General features: G+C 38.0%; 1 protein-coding gene across 6 annotated transcripts in view; it reads left to right on the forward strand.

Annotated features, from left to right (window-relative positions):
* Positions 1–16,037, forward strand: part of LIMS1 (LIM zinc finger domain containing 1) — a 67,635-nt gene extending 51,598 nt beyond the window's left edge. For 3 of the 6 annotated variants that reach the window (XM_077781555.1, XM_077781558.1, XM_077781557.1), the window contains exons 3-10: positions 4,676–4,742; positions 6,811–6,931; positions 7,768–7,917; positions 9,060–9,210; positions 9,990–10,082; positions 11,459–11,507; positions 13,613–13,688; positions 14,513–16,037. In XM_077781555.1, coding sequence (XP_077637681.1) covers positions 4,676–4,742; positions 6,811–6,931; positions 7,768–7,917; positions 9,060–9,210; positions 9,990–10,082; positions 11,459–11,507; positions 13,613–13,688; positions 14,513–14,627 — 822 coding nt within the window. In that variant the 3' untranslated portion in view covers positions 14,628–16,037. Of the gene's footprint in view, positions 1–4,675; positions 4,743–6,810; positions 6,932–7,767; positions 7,918–9,059; positions 9,211–9,989; positions 10,083–11,458; positions 11,508–13,612; positions 13,689–13,935; positions 14,129–14,512 lie in introns of those variants that run through there. The other 3 variants (XM_077781552.1, XM_077781556.1, XM_077781554.1) reach the window with 2 other exon arrangements.
* The last annotated feature ends 615 nt before the right edge of the window (positions 16,038–16,652 follow it).

The following is a 16,652-nucleotide window of genomic DNA, read 5'->3' on the forward strand; positions in this document are numbered from 1 at the left end:
GGGGTTAAGACCTGATCACATTCATATTTCTCAGCTCCAGGTTGATTTGCCTCAGATTAGGAGGGTATTTTGTAATAGATTTCATTTTCTTTTACATTCCCCTATCATGGGAATTCAGAATGTGGCTCAGCACAGAGTGGTAGTGAAAGCTCTAGACTGGTTCATAAAATACACCGTCATTAGTATAGGGAACAATAGGTAGTATGAGTCAGGGAATTACTGTCAGAGAGATAAAGCCCTGCTTGAGTAGCTTACAGTCCATCTTAGGGTAGCAGGATTTGTGTCATATGAAGATCTGAAAAGGAAAATGAGCAGAGTGTAAAAGGAACAATTATGTGCTCTCACATACAGGTGTCATCCTTTGGCAAGAGCGCAATAGTTTATCTTCCATTGAAGCATTTCTAATTTTACAGAGCCACATTATGTGGTAATGAGAAGAGGCTGAGGGAGGACTGTGGATTGCAAAAGAGACTGTCTAAGGGGATTCCTGGGGATTTGCATCTTCTCACCTTGTTTGAGGATCAAAAGGCTCTAGGGATAGTGTTACACAAATTGTAGTAAATTAGCCTCTAGTGTTCCATAAGACATCAAAAGGTGAGCTGCAAGGCAGAATTAATTAAATAGAAACAAAAGAACACCCCCTGGATACATAGCAAGTTGCATTGCAATTGTTAATATATACTGAGCTGGCTCAGGAAAGACTCCATCCTGACATGTTAAGATCTGAGGCAAATGTAAAGTGATACGAACATTTCAAAACTAAAATATTTGTAATTATGTTCATAAAACTGTATTAAACCAATAAAATGTATTTTCTCTAAATAATGAATACTTTATTCATTCTTTTTCTGACTCAGAAAAGAATTAGACATTCCAGGGACCTCTTTCAGACAGTTGAATCGTCCTTAAAGATAAAAGTTTGGGAAATCATGCTCTAGGCAGCCCGTATCTTCTAGAGGAGACTACTGCAGAAAGAAAGTTCTACTTTTGGACCTAGTTCAGGAATGTTGCAGTCTCTCTGTGTTGCTCATGGGTGGCCATACCTGAATCTCAGTGGCAGAGGCAAATATCCTATTGGTGCTTGGATATACTGGATGTAGGCATTTTGCTTCCTACTGCTACCTTGTTAACATTCATATTCATGATGATTGGTCTTTGAGCACTCTCTTACTGAAAAGTGCTGCTCTCAAAGACAGTAAGTCAGAACTGAGTGCCAGTAGATTGTCCCAGGAATTAAAAATAACACTGTATGTTAAATATGTTTTGGCTAATGTTGTTAGGGGTTTTTTTTTTCAGTCTGGCTAGCCTGAGAAATGTTACATATAAAGTGGAAAGTTTCAGTTAAGGATAGACACTTCTTGCCACAATTATTACAGAGGTAAAATAACAAAATAAGGATAGGCTGAGAATGCTGGGCCTGTTCAGACTCAAGAAGAGACGACTGAGAGGGAACCTCATCAGTGTATGTAATTGTTTGAAGGGAGGGTGTCAGAGGATGAAGCCAGGCTCTGCTTGGTGGTGCCAAGCAATAGAACAAGAGGTAACGGGCAGAAACTGATGCACAGGAAGATCCACCTGATCATGGGGAAGAACTTCTTTACTGTGCACTGGTACTGATTGCACAGAGAGGTTGTGAAGTCTCCCTCACTCGAAATACTTAAGAATCACCTGGATTCTGTGCAGTGTGTTCTAGGATGACCTTGCTTGAAGAGGGAGGTTGGACCAGATGACTCCACCTCCAACATGACCCATTCTGTGATTCTGTGAGAGGAAGGAAAGCCCCGAGCAGTTAGAAGGTGGCCTTAGGTTGGTGAGTGCTCAGGAGTGACTGACAGTGCTCACAGGACTTGAGATAATCTGTATCACTGTCAAGAAAACCTGACTGGAGAAAAGGGGCAGAAAGGACATCTTGCTCAGACTGGCTTAATGCAGTCTTTGAGAAGATGGGTGTTTTGGAGGTGTGGCCAGGTAATATGTTTTTCTGAGCAGGTTCCCGTGAGTATACACAGGCATTGTTGATTGTCCAGCATGAGCTTGTGTTTATTCTGTGCCTGGTTTAGCTAAGCTAGTATTTCTTGGAAATGATTTACAGCTCTTAGCAATTAGGAAGACAAATATTGTTCCCCTGCCTATTGCAAACCTTGCAGGGTTCCCCCAGTTAGTCATTAAGCTGCTTATCACACTTGCTGTCAAACACTGCCATGATAAGCCTTCATGCTGTGTTCCATGGGTGGAACTGGTCAGCTCTCCTGTGCTGCAGGACTTATCTCTGGGCTGCCTTGCAAGCACCCCCATCAGCACAGCTCGCTGTGCTGTGGCACTGGGGCCAAGTCACTCACAGGCACAAGTGGTGCCCATCCACTGCTCAGAGCCTGCACAGCATAGCAGGGGTTTTGTGGATGTCCTCTTGAGCCTGTGTTAGAAATGATAGTTGGATTCCTGAGATCTGCATGCCTGATGTTGCACAGAAACTGGGGACGGCGGTATATTTGATTTGTGTTCCAGTTTGCTCAGTAACATCATTTTAGCAAGTTTTTTTATACACTAAATCTAAACAAAAGTTAGCACAAGCACATTCCAGTAGAGTTCTCTGTTCTTTGCTGTTAAGTGTGAAGTGGTAGCAATTCTGGTCTGCTTCTACTCCACCACCCGGAGGGTGTGTGTTCCTTAGAGCTGCTATTGTAGAGTTTCTCTACAGGTAGCAGTACACAGTCCTATACTAATGGCAGAACAGATGGTCATGTTAGTTTCTATTCCAGTTGTACCTCAAGTGTTTTCTTAAAATGGTTTTTACCAAAAGCTGCCTTAGAGAAACAATCTCTAAAGTTTCAGTTTTTGTGCATGACTTTCCACTTAAGTTAGCTAAAAACATGCAGGTAAGCTGGAGGTTATTTTACAGTGAAATTTTTTATGCAGAGCCATTTACCTCATGGACCTTCAGCATACAACAGTGAAATGACCTTACTTTTAAACTATGTACTGTAAGATTTGTTACAGAAGCTCAAGGCTTTCTGTGATAATAACTGCTGGGTCATCCACAAAGGGCAGCACAAAGGAGCAGAGGTTGAAAATAGAAACAAGACTAAATGGAGACCAACCTGCCTGATGCAAACAAAGAGGGGAAGAAAACCTGTTTGGTCTGTTCAGATCAACATGTGTGGTGGCTTTGAAATCCAAGCAAACCTAAGCATCCCCCATTGGACCACCTGTTTAAACAGAACAGGAAGCTTTCCATTTTTTTCAGTTTGGAAAGGATTTTATCATGCAGGAAGCAAGTACAATTCACAATGAACGAGTAATTTCCATTACTCCTTGAGAAAGTAATAGCCTCGTACCTCTCAATTTTATAATTTTTTTAAAAGCCCAAATTAAAAAGTAATCTGTTTTAGAGTATTACACTGGAATAGCACTTGATAAATTTCTGACAGAGACTTCTGAAAAGGTCTGAGTTAATGTTTTTCTGTTCCTAAGAGGTGCAATTCAGATTGGGCACAGATTTCTAACCATAAACATCTGGTGAAATGTTTTATTAGATCCCCATCCTGCCACTTGCATTTATTATATTTATATTGTATTTGATCCTTGTCATTTCATATTATACAACAGGTAATCTTGGAACACATTTTTGTATTCTCTGTCCATGCACAAATCCTTTTCTTTGTGGGTAGTATATTATGCTATTCACTTGGTTTTGTCTTAGAGCCGTTGAAAAAAAGAAGCGGGGTTTCCTGCTGTCCTCCTTGTTTCACTGTTTAAACTGAGACATTCAAATCCAAACATTTGATAGCATACCTGATATTGTCTACCTGGTTTTGACATGCTTATTGGCATTTGTGTCTAATAATAATGGTGCCTGAAGGTATCTAAATATTTCCCTTCATTTCAGCACACATTTGCCTACATGTTTTTACATATTCTTTGTCTAAGCTACTAATGCAGTACTGTTGAATCTTTTTATTCCATATGGGTTTTTTTCAATGAAAGCTTGAACTGTAGCTGAACTTATGTAAGCTGTGATAAAATTCAAATACCTTAAAATCAATTTAATTTGATCGATGTAGTGAACTTTGCTCTTTAATATTTGGACTTGATTATCTTAAGGGTCTTTCCCAACCTAAATGATTTTATGATTCTATGAAATATGCATCATGAAGGAAAAGGCTTATTTCCCCTCATGTTTTTGCTGAACCTCTTTACAAAATGCAAAGACTTCTGCCCCTAGGTGTTCTTCCTATCCCAACCTCCACCCTTTGCTATGCTTGGTCATTCTGACAGGAAATGTAGGGTGAGGAAGACATCAAATAGGTTTGGGAAAAATCCTTCTCCCCTCCTGCTGGCCAAGGCTGTTTGTTAGCTAATTTCCTGCTCAGAATGTGTTTGGTTGCCTCAGTTTCAATAGTTTGTCAAAATTCAGACATCTCTTGTGATGTAAATGGGTGACAGAAAATGCCTTACACTCTCAGCAGTACTGGAGAAATGGTCTGCTATTAACACTCCATGCTAACTAGTAGGTGAATTAAGGTGGGTGGATTGTAATGCATAGCACATGTAGCTCATGGTCTGGTCTTTTTGCTCAGCCCCTCATGTTTTACTACCTAATTTTATCTGGAAACACGCCATGCTGTTGCAGCATTTATGTTAAGTGCAAGTTCCTCATCCCTCTTTCTATTTGCAGTTTGAAGGGAGGAAGTACTGTGAACATGATTTTCAAATGCTTTTTGCCCCTTGCTGCCATCAATGTGGTAAGTTTTAAGGTGAAATACTTCACACAGATCACAAATGGGAGTGTCACTGGGGGAAGATGTGCTGTTCTTATAGCTGTTTTCTGGGAGGTGCTTATGTTCAGCTGAGTAGCTGAACTTCAGGAATGAGCTAGACTTCAGAGAAACTGGGGAGTTGCTTTTTCTAAAGGTCCTAAACCAGTAGGATTTAAAAATAAAATTTGCATTCTTTTAGTAAATAATCTAGCTGTTGAGCCAATGATCCAGTGAACAGACCATTCATAAACTCCTGATTGTATACACCGTTATATGTAATACTCCTGATTATTTATATCTGTATGTCTCTGTGTGCTGACATTTTGTCCCTTCTCATGTAGCTGAAACCATGTGACAAGACTTTGTCATCTGCTTTGACTCTTGTAACCCACCTGTGCTGTCCTACTTCACAGAAATTGAGACAATATTCATCGTCTGGTGTTACAATCAAGTGATGGTCAGCTGGGCCCCGGCTGATTTTTTGGAAACAAATACCTTTTGGGCTTCAGTGTCTAATGTCCATCCTACATGATATACTGAGGGATGCTTTTTATTTGCCACTGTTGATGCTTGTGCATCTGCTGTGTTGTAATCACTTGCATGTTTTCTTTTTCCCCTGTGTGTGACACATTTTGCTGGGCCAGAGCTGGGAAGTTGTTATTTGACTATTCCCTAAACTGCTCTGGAAGCCCTTGTGTTTCTTTGGCACCTTTGGCAACATGCTAAAGCTATCTCAGTGAGGCCTTTCCTTTTGTGGAGGGCTCACTTGGTGTTCAGTGAACACCAAGGGAGAAGGGAAGGGAAGCAAATGCTATGCAACTATGAATTTAAGGCTGCAGATGTGAACAAGTAGAGGAAGAAATGAGTTTGAGCCAATTTGTGAGGATCTATGCTGCCTATCTCCAGGATTTCTCCTGCACAGTTGCCACAGTTCCAGCTTCTATCCTCTTTCCTGGTATTGCCAGCACCCTTAAAACCTCATCAAAGTTCTCCTCAGAGCTGGGCTTTTCCACTGCTTGTACTTAATAAACACAGACAAAGTCAATGGGGCTGTTGTCAGTGATGAGGCCTTGAGCATTCCTGACATGTCTGGACTCCATCAGATTTGTTCTTGAAAAGCCATGACTTTGTGAGAATGCTACAGTCTCATGCTGGATGTTATCATCCACACCATTACCTGCCTGCTTGCTCCCTTTGGCAGCTCTTGGAGTTGTTCTCAAAAGCCAGAACTCAGCCTCTGACAGCACTGGGCTGAGCTCCCTGCACATTTTGCACTGCTCAGAACCCCTGGCCACACTGTCCATCAGCATAGAGAACAATTAAGTCACATATGATGGATAATTAATGTGAGAACAATTAAGTCACATGTGCAGTACAGTCACACTGCATGCAAAACAATAGTTCTCACATTATTTTTTTAATGCCTTATGGGACAGGACTCCTTGTGGTAGGTCAGAAGTTGTCTGTGTTGGATTTACTGTTCTGCAGCTTCACTGCACCTTTGCATTTGGATTCCATGGGAGTTTTTTTTGCAGGAATCCACAGCCACCCAAGCTCAGTTCTGTTGTACCTTGAGTATAGAATGCCTTCAAGGCTTGGTCCTAGTGGAGTAGAAACCTCTGCTATGTACATGGCAAGTTTAAATTGTCATACTCTTAAAGAAAAGAAGGAGAAAAGTTATTGGAACACAAGAAATCCCTTCTTATATTAAGTACTCCATAAATTTCTTAACAGCTTGAGAACAGTGAAGGGACCAAATGAGGATTGTTGCAGGGAGAAGGTGGAGTGTGCATGTCGAAGGACTTGTATGTAAATGGCAGAAGGTCCTCTATCAGCAAAAAATGTTTTCTTTTAACCCATAACAAAAAACAACAAACAACCCCAAATTTCCGGGGTTTGGAATCAGAACTGTGATATTGAAAGCAATGTGTCCTACCAAATTTTGAGGTAAGGAAAGGAATTATGATTGTAGTCATTGTAGGGTTTCATTTGTGAGTTACTTTTAAGTTTGTCTAGTATGGTGTTTTACATCCTGATGTTGTGTTTCTTACAGGTGAGTTCATTATTGGTCGTGTTATTAAAGCCATGAACAATAGCTGGCATCCAGACTGCTTCTGCTGTGATATCTGCCAAGCAGTATTGGCTGATATTGGATTTGTCAAGAATGCTGGCAGGTAAGTCTCCACTCTTCCTTCTGTTAACTGACCATAAATTAAATGAACTAATAGTGGGACTGAGAGGTTTTGGTTCCTGAGGCTTTCCAGCTTGAATGGAGCAACTGAAGCATTGTGACATGGTCTAATCATGCATCACAAAACCACAAGATCTTAAAATATCTACATTTTGCCTGCTTCAACACCAAGTTTCATGGCAAACATTTTCTTTATCCAGTGACCTTTTGGGGTCATTGTTATATGTAATAATAGAGAAAACTTTCAGATACAGAAGCATTGTATTTTTTAAAATAAAAATATTTACTTTCTTTTTCCAACTTGGTTCTCCAATTTTAGTCTAGTTTGGAACCATATTTAATAATAATTGCTTAATGTTCAGTAGGACCCCTCAAAGAGTAGGATATTTTTGCCAGCTGTGATCAAAAGAATGTTTTACAAGTGGATTATATGGCCATTGGTTTCTTATGTATAATATAATATACAGAATTTCTACAGAAGTAGGACCTGTGTGCTTATATAGCTTCTAAATGTTTAAGATTTTGAAAGTAAAACATTCATCAATGAGACTCCCAAAGAAACCTTGTTTTCTGTGTTTCAATACAGCTTTAACTCAGATGAAGAAATGATACTCCTGTGGTGACAGAAAATTAGAATGATCACCCTGAGCTTGGGCAATCATTTTGGTACTTTGAACTTCATTTGCCTTAGCAAGGAAGTTGTTTTAACAAGATTCAAAAAAGAGCTGATTGAAATGAGGTTCTGAGAGATTTTTGTTTGCATTTTGCACTCTAGTACCTGGTAGCAATACTTAGTTCTCTTTTTTTATGCCATTTCAGACATCTCTGCCGTCCTTGCCATAACAAGGAAAAAGCCAGAGGCCTGGGAAAGTACATTTGCCAGAAGTGTCATGCTATTATTGATGAACAGCCTCTCATATTCAAAAACGATCCTTACCACCCTGATCATTTCAACTGTGCAAACTGCGGGTAACCCGAGTTCTACAAAGGGAAACAGGAAAATGCTGGGCTTATTTGCTCCATCAATTTAAAGTGAAAACTTGTCCTGTACAACTGATAAGAGGGGGTGGGGTTTGGATGTCTTGTGGCCAGATGTGTGTTACTGCTTTTGGCTTGGTGGGGTTCAAAGAACAGCTGACCTGCTGGGGACTAAAGAAAGATTGGACTCTACAGGACAAGGTGGTACCTTACAGAATACAAAGTATTGACACAGATACCATTTCTATAGTAGTCAAATGATAGCTCACTATTCTGCTAGAAGGGGAAGAGAAGTGGTTCTCTTCTGTTGTTTGAATAACTGCCTTGCCTATATTGGTTTTTTTTTTTTTAGTTCAACAGCATCCAAACTTTGTTCTCTCTTCTGCAACACATGAAACTGCACATTTCTACATTCTGCACTGATGCAGAGATGTAGGATGAGCATTGGAGCATGGAGAATTGTAGGACATAGCATGGATTCTTAGTTTATTTCTGGCACAAAGGAAGCTACTATATCAGTGCCACAGCAAAGACTGATTTGAATAACAGTATATCAGTGGCAACCAGTTGAGAGTATTTGTGATTACAGTCACTTTTAAGGTTTAGCTGTTCTCAGTATCTAACCATGCAAATTACTAAAAAGTAGAGTTTATAAGATTCTGCAATGGGAAATGAATAAACCTAGCTCATGTGGGTCTGTAGTTCTCTTTCTCTGATGTTTGGTACAAGGAAAATGTAACTAGATATAGAGGACTACATTTTACTTTCATTTGAAGTTATGCAAATCTAAAATAAACTGGCGATAAGTGCCAGAATATAAACCAAACATGTGCAGCTTTCACATGCAGATTTGTGCTGCTTAAGCAGAATGACAATAGGTCAGTAGCTGTTTCCAGAGAGACTTGGTGCACCTCTCTTTGCAGCCTGGTCTCAGCTTACTGAGATCAGAGGTGAACTGTGTTATATTTGATGCTGCTGCATTACTGTAGTATAAATATAATTTCCAAAGCAAATGCTAATTTTTCTTTTCACTTCACTTTTCACTTCACTTTACACTTGAGAGTAGAAACTCTCAAGAATTGACATTTTTGAGTGACCTTTTTCATGCTCTCAATTCATTAACTTCTGAACAGGAAGGAACTTACTGCTGATGCTCGTGAGCTGAAAGGAGAACTCTACTGCTTACCCTGCCATGACAAAATGGGTGTCCCCATCTGTGGGGCATGCAGGAGACCAATTGAAGGCCGTGTGGTGAATGCTATGGGCAAACAATGGCATGTGGAGGTAAACATCAGATGCTATAGGATCTCTCTTACAAATGTAAACCTTAGCATATTTAGCTGTGATTTTGCTGTTCAATTTCAATGAAAGGATTCTCAAAGTTTGCAGCAATGATTATAAATGCCTTCTCCAAATCCCTCTTCAGCCTTATTGTGGCTGGTCTTCCACTGTGAAATAGGAGTTACTTGCCACCTTACAGAGGAGCTTTGACTGTGAAACTAAAATCAGTAATTCAAAGGAAGCCGAGCAAGATCCTTACAAAATAAAATTTCAAAGTTCAAAGCAGTACATGTGGAAAAGAAGTCAAATCTGTGGCAACCATGTTACTAGGCATCATAAAACCCCTAGGTACATATTTCTTGAACAGTTCATGTGAGAGTTCATATTTCAAGGCCACATACAAGATTTAGTTCCACATCTTCCATTTTAATTAGATAAATTGTTTATTCCTTCTGTTGTTTTGAAAGTCTCCTCTAAGAAATGCTTTCTTCACAAGGGTGTAATGATAATGCAGATTATTTAATAACTCTTAATTCTGTTCATTTATAAAAATTGAGACTCCATTGCTTGATTTTGTTTTGTAACTTTTGGATTGAAATGTTGAAGACATTAAAAGAAATATTACTTTAATGATCTAAATGTGGAAACAAAAGTTTTAACTCTGCTTTTCAAGATGGCTTAGTAGACCTCAGCCATGTTCAAGTACTGGACATAGTTTGCTTTCCAGAAGAAAATAACGTTACTTCCAAAAGATAAAAATTTTATTGTAATTTTCTTTGTAGCATTTTGTTTGTGCGAAATGTGAAAAACCATTCCTGGGTCATCGTCATTATGAGAGAAAAGGTCTGGCGTATTGTGAAACCCACTACAATCAGGTAAGGTTGCATATTTTTAAAATGGCATTAATTGGTAAACTCACAATCAGATAGAGATGGAAAATCATGGACATTCTTCTGTTCCGTTAGAGGCACCTCTGGGTGTAATGGCAATTAGTATATGTTCTGTTGTGTTTAATTTATACAGGTTTCCCTATTAATCTGTGTGGCATTAAAAAAGAAAACTGCAGGTATTTCATAAAGGCTGGCCAGGACAATCAGTATCAAGTTGTTCTTCAAGCTTAGTGGTACTTAAGTAGAGCTGTTATGGGGCTTTGACGTGTCTGTGGATCAGAGCAGCTAACGACAACTAATCTCTCCCAAGAAGTTAAAGAAGATTTGCTACTCACTAACTGCAGTTTGGAGGCCCCAGTGAGTGGCATGGGTTTCCCTGCAGCTGCTGCTCTAAGACACTGTGTGTTGATATATGCCATTGCTCAGTCATTAGGCTGATAAAGACTTGCAAGACTAAATTTGTCAGAAGACACCCTCTAGTGACTGCTTGCATTTATGTAGAAGTTACATGTGGCAGCACCACCCCTCTACAGATGCCCTTGGATGGGGAGTCCACCCCATGATACATAAACATATTTTTCTTTGGAAGCCATCTGTGTCATGTCACATTCACCTCCCTTGCCTACATAAATACATGAGGAGGGGTTACACCTGGGAGTTGTATGGCATCTGCTAATTACAGATGGATTCTTAATTGGTCATTAGTGATGAAGGGCAGATGATTGGTGCTGGCACACATGCAGACTGTAAATGCTGTGACATTCATAGTAATAGTGTTGCAGCTAGGATGGGCCAGGTATGTACACCAGACAAGAACTGTCTGTAAGAGTGGATGTCTTTTCCAAGGTTAACTACTACAGTAAAAAAAAAAAAATACATGAAGTTTTTGGCACTTCTTGTTATATTGTGGACAAATGTTAACCCTGGATAAATAATTATTATTTTTTGTCTGAAATTTTCCTTTTTTAATAAAGATAGAATTTTCTTACAGTTACAGTAATACATTGTTTTAGTCATGCATGTTAGTCTAAATGTCACGTTTTCTGGTTAGTAACCTTATGTATATGACACCAACTGCTGTATTTCAAATCTTCAGGATTAGAGAAATCTTGAAACAAAACAAAGTCATACTTACAGAGAATCAAAGGTAGATAAATGTTTTCATCTTTAATATTATCAAGAATTCTTGTGATGAGATGATGCAAACCAAACCAGACTTGCCAGCATTCTCTTTATTTCACTGGAACAAACAGGAAAGCAATTGTGCCCATCAGCTGAAACATAGTTATTTTGCTAGTTTGATAAGCTACCTTCAATAAAATCATTATATTAAAAATGTATTACTTCTCTTTCCTCTTCAGCTATTTGGTGATGTTTGTTTCCATTGCAACCGTGTCATTGAAGGAGATGGTAAGCACTTCCCTGTTTCCTTAAGTTTCCTTTTTGATGGAAGTTCTCTTTAAAAGTGAAAGGGGGAAGCAGCCTGGTTTTCATTAAAACAAAAACAGATGTTCTCTTGGCCAGAAATTAAATTAGAAGGGATTAGTCAGAGACCAAATGGTAGGAAAACCTACCATCATTTCATGATGGTAGAAGACCATCCCATGGCCAAAGAAAACTGTGAAACGCCTTAGTGATATGTAGAGGCCAGAGATGCTGGAAGATGCTCAGAAGTGGCTTCCTGCCACAACACCTTCAAAAAACAACACATGCAAGGGTAAGAAGGAGCATACAGGCATCTCCACAAATGAATTTGTGGATCATGAGCCAAATTTGAAAAAATATTTAGATACTGAAAGACATGGGTGGGCACTGTTAGGAATTTTTTTTTAATGCCTTGTTCACATTATCCTGGAGATATTTACCTATCTATTGCAAGCACCTGTCTTTTGAAAATCTAGGCTTATGATAATGTCACAAAACCAGGAATGATCACACTTGGAAACATATGTCCTAAAAAGGCAGAACTGCAAGTAATTTGTTTGTTTTGTTATTTTTTGCTTGGGTTTTTGGGGAGAAGGGGGTGGGTTTGAGTTTGTTTGTTTGTTTGTTTGGGGTTTTTTTGATAACTATCTCTGATAAAATGCTGAAAGCAAAATAGTCTACCTGAAATAATGTGACATTATGTGCCTATTTACCATCCAAAGTAAATACTATATTAGCCTCATCTAGGCCAAAGGCATTAGCAAAGTAGGAGGAAGCTTCTAACATTCAAAAAGTGACATAAACTAGTTTATAGTCATGGAAGTATAGGGTAAGACATATATTCTGTAGATGTGCTTTCCCTGCATTTTCTGGACCACACTATGCCTTCAGAATGACAATTCAAAATGCTTTAGAGGAAAGAGTCCTCATTTTCAGGAAAATTCTACAGAAATGAGCAGAAATTGAACTTTCCTGATAACTACATCTCTGTATGATTCTAACCTTTCACCATATAGCCCAACACCCATATTGTAAGTTTTGGTCTCTAAACTGAAAATAATACAGTATACACTAATTTCTTTATTTTCAGTGTATGTCTTCAATTACATTTATTCTTTCATTTTTGCACACAAATTTTGAGTCAGCTGTCACAAATTTGGTATCCAGTATTGTTCTCTTTTGGGTGAAACAAATATCTGTAGCAGCAGTTTTCCAGGAGGGTGTTTATGACTGCATTACTGGGGATGCTTGGGAGCAAAGACTTTCACCTGTCTAGTGTTATGCTGGAAAGTAGTGGAATAACTGTATATCTGTGGACATGCTTGCCCCATAGTGCAGGAAAAACCCTCTGAGTGACAATGCTTTGATACTCCTTATTATTGAGAAAACACTGTGAGAAAAACATTGAGAGATCAAGTGAGAAAAACATGGTAAGAAAAATACTGTCCCGCATTCTCTTAGGAAAATTTTGGCAGGGGAAACTGGAAAGTTGTATTGAAAGAGAGAAAGAACAGGAACTGGATTTACCTACAGAACAAATAGGAAATAATTCGTTTCTCTTCAAAGCAAAGAATAAAGAGAGTCCATTTTTTTTTCACCTTGGTAGTGCTGATTTACCAGCAGTGTCTGGCTGCTGGCCTCACATTATTTACTTCAGCTGGGGAAGTGCAACTGTTGATCGCAGTGCATTCTGAACTGGATCTGAGAAATAAAACTATGAAAACATAAACACAATTGTGCTGGATTGCTCTTCAGCTGGAAACATTTTCTGATTAAGCTGGAACCTGGCCTCACAGAACCATTGCCTGAGATCAGCTGGATTTGAGATGAAGTGGAAGGGAAAAATAGGAGACAGAAATAAGTTAAGCTGGTCTTGCCTCAGGGACAGCTGTATCAATGCTTCACAGTCCTGCTAATTACACTCTAAAATGTGCCTCGCCAGTCTGGCCACATTATTATGGTCCTTAATACTTGATACAAGAATCAATGACTGTTCTTCACACCTCATGAATATGTAAACTTAAAATTTTTGTAATCGCTTTTTCTTTTTATTGGTAAGGCTAATGATTTCTTTTTTCCCATCTCCCTAGTTGTGTCTGCTCTGAATAAGGCATGGTGTGTGAACTGTTTCGCTTGTTCAACTTGCAACACTAAGTTAACCCTCAAGTAAGTTTATGGATAAGTGTGATGTCTTCAACACATACCAGTGGTTCTCTTCAAAGTGTAGGTGTTGCTGTAGTGTAGCTGTTACTGATGAAAAACATGTAAGCAGCATCAAAGGAATAAATGTCTCTTCCTCTTGCTCCACTTGGTACTTTCCATCTCTTTCGCTGTCTCCTCAGGTCTTCCTTCAGTTAGTCTTCCTAACTCTTCTCCTTTTCCATCCTTTATTTTTTCTTGTTTAACTCTAAAGGGATAAGTTTGTTGAAATTGATCTAAAACCTGTCTGCAAACACTGTTATGAGAAAATGCCAGATGAATTTAAGCGACGACTTGCCAAACGGGAACGTGATGCAAAGGAGAAAGAGAAGCAGAAAAAGAAAAAGCCAATCTGTTTGTAAACTTCTTTTCCTTCTCACCGCCACCTCTGCTCCTTTCTTCTGTGGTTAGTCCTGAGGATGTTTTTTTTGCACTTTTGCATGAACTTATGGCAGTCAAAACCAAAATATTTTTCACGCAACTGCAACTTAAAATACTAACTTGTTATTCCATTATCTTATGTTTAGTCTACAATTAGATTTGAAAGGCTTTCTAAATTACACAGTTAATAAATATGAGCTTTTGGGCAAAATCTGCATAACTTACTCAACAGGGTATTGTAATCACTGTCTACAGTGTATATAACTTGTAAAAGTAACTTTATGTATTTGTATAAATTGGAGGGTTATTTTTTTGCTTGTGCACATTAGATAGGAGAATTTTTAAAAATTCTTTTTTTCACTATCTTGTCTGCTAAAACTTTGTCTGTTTCTTTTGCTTTGTTGTTTTAGGAATAAATTTGTTGAGTTTGATATGAAGCCTGTCTGCAAAAAGTGTTATGAGAAGTTTCCTCTAGAGCTGAAGAAAAGACTGAAGAAATTAGCTGAAACTTTGGGAAGGAAGTAAAGGCTTCATCTGCTCTCCTCTTCCTTTGTGAAAATCTTACAGATACTACTTGTGGGGTAGGGGGGAGTTGCTGCTTTGAGGCTGCAGTCAGAAAACAGATGCTGATGCATGCCTTCTATCAACCCAAAATATATTAAGATTCTCTGTTCTTTATAAATGTATGCTTACTTGTTGACAAACAGACGATACTTCCAAAATAAATACTAGCTCACCTGAAAGGTTTCTGACCAATAATGCCATTGTACTGATGCAGGTGGCCCATTCTGTACCCTAATTCTCTGTGGAACTCTTCAGAGAGAGAAAATTTGCTTGTGAACACCACCTGTGAAAACAAACTTTGCAAATATCCCCAACTTTCTGGATGTGTATTGTCATTTATGTTAGTGAAGATATTAACCTTCATATTAAGCATGCAGACAAAACTCGCCCAGCTCAAGTGATTTGGGCAGGGAACCAGTACACTTTGCCTCTTGGAAAAATTCACACTTGGATTTCAGGCTGAGTCGTCTCATTAAGGAGCCTTGTTTCAAATGGTTTGAAAACTATCAGATTTTTAAATACAGCCACTGTACAAATGACATACATAAAATGATAAAAATTATAGATTATGCTTACATGATGAATGTTTCTACATCAGGCTTAGCATGAGATACTTATATAAAAAATGTATTCCTATTGCAAGAAATGAGCATACTCAGAACTACTTGAATTTTGCTATATTCCACTTAAAATAACACATTAACTTCTATATATGCTTTTGCATTCTATTTACTTTTTGTGCCTTATTCTGCTGGACCATACATAACAGTTTACCATTATATATATATAGTTTTATATTTTATTTCATATTTTTATGCATAAACTATAATAGAAGGTATTTTCAAAAGATAACATACTTTGCCTTAATTATACAGGATGCAAGAAATACTTTATTTGAAATGTGAACATGTGCATTTAAAATCTAGCTTCTAGACTTCACTGATTTTCAAAACAATACTGAAAATGTGTATTTCAATTAACTGGCAATATTACTTTTACACCACTGTGTGTAAATATGCAAGGTTTGATCCTGCTAGGATCTACTTCTTTAGCCAGCCATCCTCAAGGACTGAGTTTACAAATAATAAAAATTCTTTATAACATACATTTAATTGTTTTATACTATTGATTTCTGTCCATGCAAATTTGTTTTATTTTTCCCTTTCTTATAGAAAATACAGCTACTTAGGTCTTCTTGACGGTACGAAGTATGCAAACTTTTTTTTTTATTTTTGTACATTAGTGACTTAAACAGATTTTATGTAATTACATAACAGGAAGTAAAACTTTCTTTCCTGTTTATGAAAAATTAGTTACTTTAAAACATCTGCTTTCCTGTGTCATCAATAAAGCCCATGTTATTAAACCCTGTATTACCTCTTATTACCTCTCTGGAGTAAATGCTTGAGATGGGTGGGAAAACAGTAAGGCTCTCTTGGATCCCTGAGCTTTTTACCTGTGACTATGTAAATACTTCCTTCTTATCCTGACATAAAAGAGACATATTCCTTTCCTAAAAGCATATTTGACTGTATGTAGTTCTAAGGTTCATAAAAGAAACCTTATGTTTCTTAAGGTTTATGTTTGTTTCATAAGGAATACCTTGATTCTTCTGGATATTTTCTGAATTGGCACAGTTACTAGGTTTTCCTAAAGAAAGTATTTTGTCTGAGTGTAAAACATACATCCTCCTGTTAACTTTTTCTCTCCTGTTTTCACTGTAATGAAGCTGTCTCCTAAAACTTCCAGTTTATTCCTAGGTAGGGTATTTTTTTACTATTTTATCCTACATAATTATTGAATAGGATAATATTTATAAATGTAGTCAGTCCCTTACCCTGTTGAAGACTATAAAAGCTTAAAATGTCCTCAAAAATTATTTACTTAACTAGCACAATAACCCTTTTGGAATTTTGGACTGTGCCATGGATTCAGTAGACCACACACACTCTTGCTTCCTCCTGAAGTTAAAACTGACTTCTAGGT

Source organism: Lonchura striata, chromosome 2 (genome assembly GCF_046129695.1).
Source record: "Lonchura striata isolate bLonStr1 chromosome 2, bLonStr1.mat, whole genome shotgun sequence".
In the NCBI taxonomy this organism is placed as follows: Eukaryota; Metazoa; Chordata; class Aves; order Passeriformes; family Estrildidae; genus Lonchura; species Lonchura striata.